Source organism: Pelophylax lessonae, assembly GCF_965119305.1.
Source record: "Pelophylax lessonae genome assembly, chromosome: 13".
Lineage (NCBI taxonomy): Eukaryota > Metazoa > Chordata > Amphibia > Anura > Ranidae > Pelophylax > Pelophylax lessonae.
Window position 1 is genome coordinate 173,170,256 of NC_138780.1, and position 7,240 is coordinate 173,177,495.

Sequence of the window (7,240 nt, forward strand, 5' to 3'; positions counted from 1 at the left end):
ACATTCTCTGGCATGGGTCCCAATGTCATGAGAACATTAGTTCCAGGAGATAATAGGAATGGACAGTTCAAGAGTATAAAATAGTTATGGCGATAAAGAGAGCAAATTTTGTTCTGTAGTCCAGATGGGGAGAACCTTGAGATAGGTAGGGTTTGGGGGGAATGCATTGAATTCTATAACAGCCTCCATTTTTCTGGGAAGGCCTCCTACAAGATTTTGGAGGGTGTCTGTTGGGGGGAATTTGGGCCCATTTGTAAGGTCAGGTACTGATGTTGGATAAAAAGACCTGGTTCACCATCAGCGCTCCAATTCATCTCAAAGGTGTTCAGTAGGGTTGAAGTCATGGCTCTGTGTAGGCCACCAAACCATGTCTTTATGGAGCTGGCTTTGTGCACAGGGGTGAAGTCATGTTGGAAAGTAAAATAGAAAATTATATCAAATAGTTACTGTAATTTTCCTTTCTTTGTGCTTCTCCATGGCAACAGACATGCGATAGTATGTTGCCACCTTGGCGCCGGGGAAAAAAGGAAAATCGTATAGAGCGTTTACCATAGTTTTGCTTTCCTGGCACCAATCCATGAGAGCATACTACTGCATACTGCTATGTTGGCCCAGGAAAGAGTCTTTCCCAAACTGTTACCACAAGGTTGGAAGAGCATATTTGCCTAAAATGTCTTTGTATGCTGTAGTAACCTTCACTGAAAACATCTGAGCTCAATCATTTGGAGTAGACTTTCTTAATCTTTTCAAAACAGAGGAACCCTTGAAATAACTTTCCGGTCTCGGGGAACCCCTGCTAAAAATTACTATATCTTCAATTTGTGATACATTAGTGTGATGGTCAGTGGGAAGAATGCTCCCTACACTTGGGGTCATTGGGAAGAAAAACCCCCTTACAGATGGCTAAAAAAGCTCAATGGTGTCGGTGGGAACTTATCTGAGAGGCAGAAATTGCCCATTTCTCAAGAAAACCTTAGCAACCTCTGGAGGAACCCTGGTTGAGAAACCCTGATCTGGAGGGTTGTCCACATATGTTTGGTCAAATATTTTTATGCATTTACAAAGTCTATATAGATACAATGTTTTCAAAATATTATTGATAAGATTATTTACCCGAAGCTGTTTATAAGAACGTGTATCATGCCAAAATCATAACCGACTTTTTAATGTTCATTTTTCTGCAGCATTAAAACCATGACCAGTCCACTCATGATCCTTCACGCAGAAGATGACAACGTTGTTCCTGTGTCTATGGGAAAAGAGGTGAGTTTGGGATTGTAAAGGCAGAAGGTTTTTTTTATCTTAATGCATTCTATGCATTAAAATAAAAAAAACTTCTGTGTGCAGCAGCCCCCCTAATACTTACCTGAGCCCATCTTTATCTAGCAATGTTGCTGGAGTGTTTCAACTGTCCGGGACTCCCCCTCCTCATTGGCTGAGACAGCAGCGTGGCGTGATTGGCTCCTGCTGCTGTCAATCGAAATCAGTCAGTCAATCAGGAAAGAGAGGGGGCCAGGTCGTGGCTCTGTGTCTAAATGGACACAGGGAGCTGTGACTCAGCTCGGGTGCCCCCATAGCAAGTTGCTTGCTGTGGGGGCACTCAACAGTAGGGAGGGGTCAGGAGCACAGAAGAGGGACCCGGGAAGAGGAGGATGCGGGCAACTGTGTGCAAAACCAACTGCACAGAGAAGGTAAGTATAACATGTTTGTTATTGGAAAAAAAAAAAAGAGAAGACTTTACAATCACTTGAATCTCTCTGCTCAGTGGGTGGTGGACTACATTGAACGGCTCTGTATCCCTAATTAAAGTGACAATAAACTCTGGTTTTAAAAAAAAAAAAAAAAAAAAAAAATTCTATGTATTCTAAACTCAAAAAATCCCTTCTGTTGCTATCAGCCTCCTCCAAATCTTCAACTTTTTGTTGTTGTAGCTGTAATCCATGGTGGTCCCACTATATGGAGAAATTTAGTAGCCATCCTTTCTCCTGCTGCATAGTCTATGGACTATGGGATGTGTAGTGTGTACTGAGCACTGCTTTTTAATAAAAGTGTTCTGAAATTTAGGGAAGTGGGGGTAGGGAGTTGTTTCATGGATTGGATGTTGTATGTGACCATGCTTACCACTTGCCAACTGCCCTATAGCAGATTTACTGCTAAAGGGTGGCTGTTATGTGCAGAATCGCGTATATATATATATATATATATATATATATATATATATATATATATATATATATATACGGGACTCTGCACTTCCGTATAGGGGGCGCCGTGCACCGCTTCTGCTGTGATTTGTCACAGCAGAAGCCGATCAGTGAGTGCTGGCCAATGGCTGTCCACCGTCACATGTTAATCCGAAAGGAGAGACACAGGACTGAGCTCTGCAAATGTGAACAATGCAGAGCTCCATCCTGTCAGCAGGTATGTCCTGGATTTTGTTTCCCTGCAAAGCAAGGAATAAAATCTTGTACATCCTTAAGCCTCGTACACACGCACCGATTGTTGGCCGACCGATCGGCCGTCTTTTGTCCAGTGTTGTTGTGTTGGTTGAAATGTGCTCTAGACTGCACACGAATTTTGTCGGCCAACAACAACCAACTTCAGAAGTGATGTCATGTTCTGGTTTACTTTTCGTGTGTTTTTTCTTCTCTGAGCATGCCCAGTCTTGCTCATCACATTTTTGTCTGCCGAAATCTGTACTGACTGACGAACAATCGGCCATTCTGGTGACGGCCAACAAAAATTTTATAGCATGCACACCAGATTTTGTTCGGCCGAAAAGTCGGAGTCGGTTGTCGGAAGCATCATACTAACGAAAATTCACGGCCAACAATCGGTGCGTGTGTACGAGGCTTTAGTAAAAGCACCTCACAGTGCACAAAAAAACACTGGTTCAGCACACATTTACCCCTCTGATCGCCCCAGATGTTAACCTCTTCCCAGCCAGTATCATTAGTACAGTAACAGTGCATATTTTTATCACTGTGTTAGTGTCACTGGTTCCCACCATATGCCAAAAGTGTCAGTTAGTGTGACACTAACGTGTCAGACTGTTTGCCGCAATATCGCAGTCCCGCTAAGTCACTGTTGATGGCCATTACTAGTATGAAAAAAAATTAACAAATAAAAATTCAGGTATAAATACACCAGTGTATGCAGACGCTATAACTTTTGCACAAACTAATCAATATACGCTTATTGGGATTTTTTTTTTTCCCCCAAAAATTTGTAGAAGAATACATATTAGCCTAAGTTTATGAAGAAATTAGATTTCTCCAAAAAACATTTTGGGATATGTTTTATAGCAAAAAGTAAAAAATATTGTTGTCTTTTTTTGTCTATAGCGCAAAAAATAAAAAACCTAGTGGTGATCAAATACCATCAAAAGAAATCTCTATTTGTGGGAAAAAAGGACATCCATTTCAATGCAATGCACACTAGCCACTGTGTGTGAATGGACCCTTAAGCTGGATACACACTATACAATTTTCTTTAGATTTTTTCCTTTAGGCCCCTTTCACACATGCAGACCGTTCAGATCGGCCTGTCAGTTTTTCAGGTGGATCTGAACGGATGCCCCATGCATCTCTATGGGGCAGCGGATGTCAGCGGAGACATGTCTGCTGACATGCGATCCGATCCATCAAATCCAGACGGATGGAAACCCTATTTTCCATTTGTCTGGCGGATCAGATCGGATGAGAATGACAGAATTGTCCATTCTCATCCGATTCCCCCATAGAGAACAGCGGGGATCTGACATCTCCGTCTCTGCACACAGAGCGGAGATGGAGCGGTGAAAGTGAAAGGGACCTAAGACTTACCAAAACCATTTAATATGAGGTCAGACCTAAACACTTTCAATGTGTATGCAATCAGGCAGGCCCTTGCACAACATAGTTGAAGGTAAAGCCCCGTACACACGTACCGATGGTCGGCTTACAAATGTTCCTCTTTTCTCCCCGGGATGTCGGTGTCTGCTGAAAAGTGCAAAGACAGCACAAGGACAGCACAAGAATTTTGTCCGCCGACTGCAGAAGTGATGTCATGTAATGGTTAACTTTCCCTGTGTTTTCTATTTTCTGAGCATGCCCAGTCTTGCAAATCTGCGGTCTGTCGGCCGAATTGTGTACTGACAGGCGAACAATCGTCCGTTCTGGTGTCGGCATACAAATATTTTCATGTTTGCACGAAAGACTTTTGTCCGCGGATTGTGCGCAGACATCTGTCGGAGGCACCATACTAACACGCGTACAATCGGCAGATCCTTCGTCCACCGACGTTTGTATGCCGACGATCGGTACGTGTGTACGGGCCTTTAATCTAAAGGAAATCTACCAACAAAACTTGTATAGTGTATATCCAACTTTAAACTGAATTTTTAGGCTTTATAAGTCTTCATGCACACTGGAGGTTTTGTAAACACTTTTCTTCCGGCAGGAAAGCCATTTAGGTATGTTAAGTGATTGAGTGTTTATTTCAGTGGCCATTTTTTTATATTCTGGCCACTGAAATGAAAAAATGCTCAAGCGTCTTTCTGCCAAAACATTCCAAGTGATGGTGAAATGTTAGAAAAGAAAAAAAAAATTGAATACATTTTTTTTTTACATATTGTCACCAGTCAGTATCCCGGATCACTTCTACACAACGCTGTACTGACCGTATGAAAAAAAAAAAAAAAATTGAAAAATCTTATATTTATATTCTTAATTTTCAAAAAAAAAAAAAATGACAACTTCAAAACACTCAAACTCGCCATTACTCTAACTAAATACCTTGGGGGGTCCACTTTTCAAAATGGGGTCATTACTGTTCTGGCATTTTAGGCCTTTAAGAAACAAGATAGGCTGTCAGCATGTTAGGACTGATCAATTTTCAAATACATATACCATGGTTCGTAGACGTTATAACTGTCACACAGAGTAATATACACTGATTTGGGTTATTTTTTTTTTTTTATCAAAGAAATGTAGCAGAATTAATTTTGGACTAAGTTTTTTATGAAGAAAGATTATTTGTTTGCTAAATTGTATAACAGAAACTAAGAAAAACTATTTTTGTTTTTTTCCCAAATTTTGTTTTTTGTTCATTTTTATATAGCAAAAAATAAAAAACCCAGTGGTGATTAAATACCACCAAAAGAAAGCTCTATTTGTGTAAAAAAAAAAAAAGATTTAAATTTCATTTGGGCACAGTGTTGCATGACCGCGTCATTGCCAGTTAAAGTAGAGCAGTGCTAAATCGCAAAATCTCCTGGTCATGTAGGGGGACATTCCCCTCTGGGTGATCAATGTACATTGCAGGGATTTAAATAAACTTTGTAGCAGATTCCTACCTTTTTTTCGCTGCTCTGTAGAAATAGCGGTTTGTTACACCAGACCTAATCCATTCTGAATGGGAGGGTGTGGTTCATTGTAATCAGCTGGTGCACTTTTTGTGTTCTAATGAGGAAAGCTGCTCTTTAGAAGTGATTAACCCCGGGGGAGTATCTTGCCAAAAACTTGCATTTCTCGTTCCTAAAATCTGACTTGCATCAGATGCAAGTTGAGTTCCCCTAAAGATTTGTCATTTACACTTTTTGGGTTTTAATATTTCCTTTTTTTTTTTTAATTACAGCTCCATGAAATAGCCATAAACTCGCGTCACCCCAGAGACGTGAAGCTGATACTGTACCCCGCCAACCTGGGCTACAAACACAAATATATTTATAAAGACCCCAAACTGTCAGAGAAGCTTTGGTGAGTATGTTGTGCCTAAATCAGGTTCATGTAGATATGTTTGGATTTTCTGCATTTGAAGCAAACAATAACAGGCAGATATAGGATGCAAATGATGCAGCTCTGTAATCCTTATTTTTTTTAATGCAAATACCTTAATTTGACTTGGTATTAGCATCTTACATTCTCCTATACAGCAGCATTTAGACTGGGAGAAGTAGAGGTAGGACTTGCAGCTGTATTCAAATGCGTGAACAGTGGCGGCGGGCCGATAGGGGGGGGCAGGGGCGCTGCCCCCCCAAAAAAGAGGAAAAAAAAAAAGATAAAAAAAAAAATTGTCCAATTTCTGCCCACTAGGCGCGGACCTAGTGGTGGGTATGGGGAGTTGGGGTTTTTGACCCCACCTGTGGCGGGCAGAGGCGCAGATTGGCGGCCTTCTGGGGGGTCATCGGGGCGCAGAACAATATGCCCCGACACCCCCCACTTTGCTGATGTCCGGGCTGTGATTGGTCCAGACTCCAGACACTGGTCACTGTGCATTGATGGGGGACCTGCTGGTCACTGTACATTGATGGGGGACATGCTGGTCATTGTGCATTGATGGGGGACATGCTGGTCACTGTGCATTGATGGGGGACATGCTGGACACTGTGCATTGATGGGGGACATGCTGGACACTGTGCATTGATAGGGGACATGCTGGACACTGTGCATTGATGGGGGACACGCTGGACACTGTGCATTGATAGGGGACATGCTGGACACTGTGCATTGATGGGGGGACATGCTGGTCACTGTGCATTGATGGGGGGACATGCTGGTTACTGTGCATTGATGGGGGACATGCTGGTTACTGTGCATTGATGGGGGACATGCTGGACACTGTGCATTGATGGGGGACATGCTGGACACTGTGCATTGATGGGGGACATGCTGGACACTGTGCATTGAATGGGGACATGCTGGACACTGTGCATTGATGGGTTGTCAGCATCCAACCAGATCGCTGCCCCAGGAAACAGAGGAACCATGTTCCTCCTGACTTTCTCTCCCTCTGCACTGCTGATGCAGTGAAGAAAACAGAGTGCTCCGGCCTATAAGTTTGAAGCATGAGCTCTTTCCTTGATGGCTTAATCCTTCGATAAAAGTAATATTTTGTTGACATTCTCTCCCAGGGCTTTCCTGAACAACATCTGAAGCAGCAACACATTCCGAATACCAGGAGCTTAAAGGGATACCTTTTTTTCACCTATATTGTATAGAATTGTTTCCAGTGATAATAAAAATGTGAGGATTCTGTATCCGTGTTATGACCTCTGGATGTTACTTTCCACATGAATGGACTCCTGCAGTCAGTGTATTTCCTTCAGCAACAGTAGATCAGCCTGGGGAGCCCAAGCATCAGTAGTACACAAGGACCCTGCTCATTGGACAATGTATGTGCCATCTGAGGCTCCAATCTATATATACTGGCTGGTAAGTCTAGAAACCAAAGTAGAATTATTCTTCAGAATCAACAATTA

General features: G+C 42.3%; 1 protein-coding gene across 1 annotated transcript in view; it reads left to right on the forward strand.

Annotated features, from left to right (window-relative positions):
• LOC309569227 (lysophosphatidylserine lipase ABHD12-like) overlaps positions 1-7,016 on the forward strand; it is a gene marked incomplete at its 5' end in the record, with an annotated part of 34,640 nt that extends 27,624 nt beyond the window's left edge. The window contains 3 exons of the mRNA XM_082274980.1: positions 1,185-1,263; positions 5,617-5,738; positions 6,893-7,016. Coding sequence (XP_082131106.1) covers positions 1,185-1,263; positions 5,617-5,738; positions 6,893-6,914 — 223 coding nt within the window. The 3' untranslated portion in view covers positions 6,915-7,016. The remainder of the gene's footprint in view (positions 1-1,184; positions 1,264-5,616; positions 5,739-6,892) is intronic.
• Between the last annotated feature and the right edge of the window lie 224 nt (positions 7,017-7,240).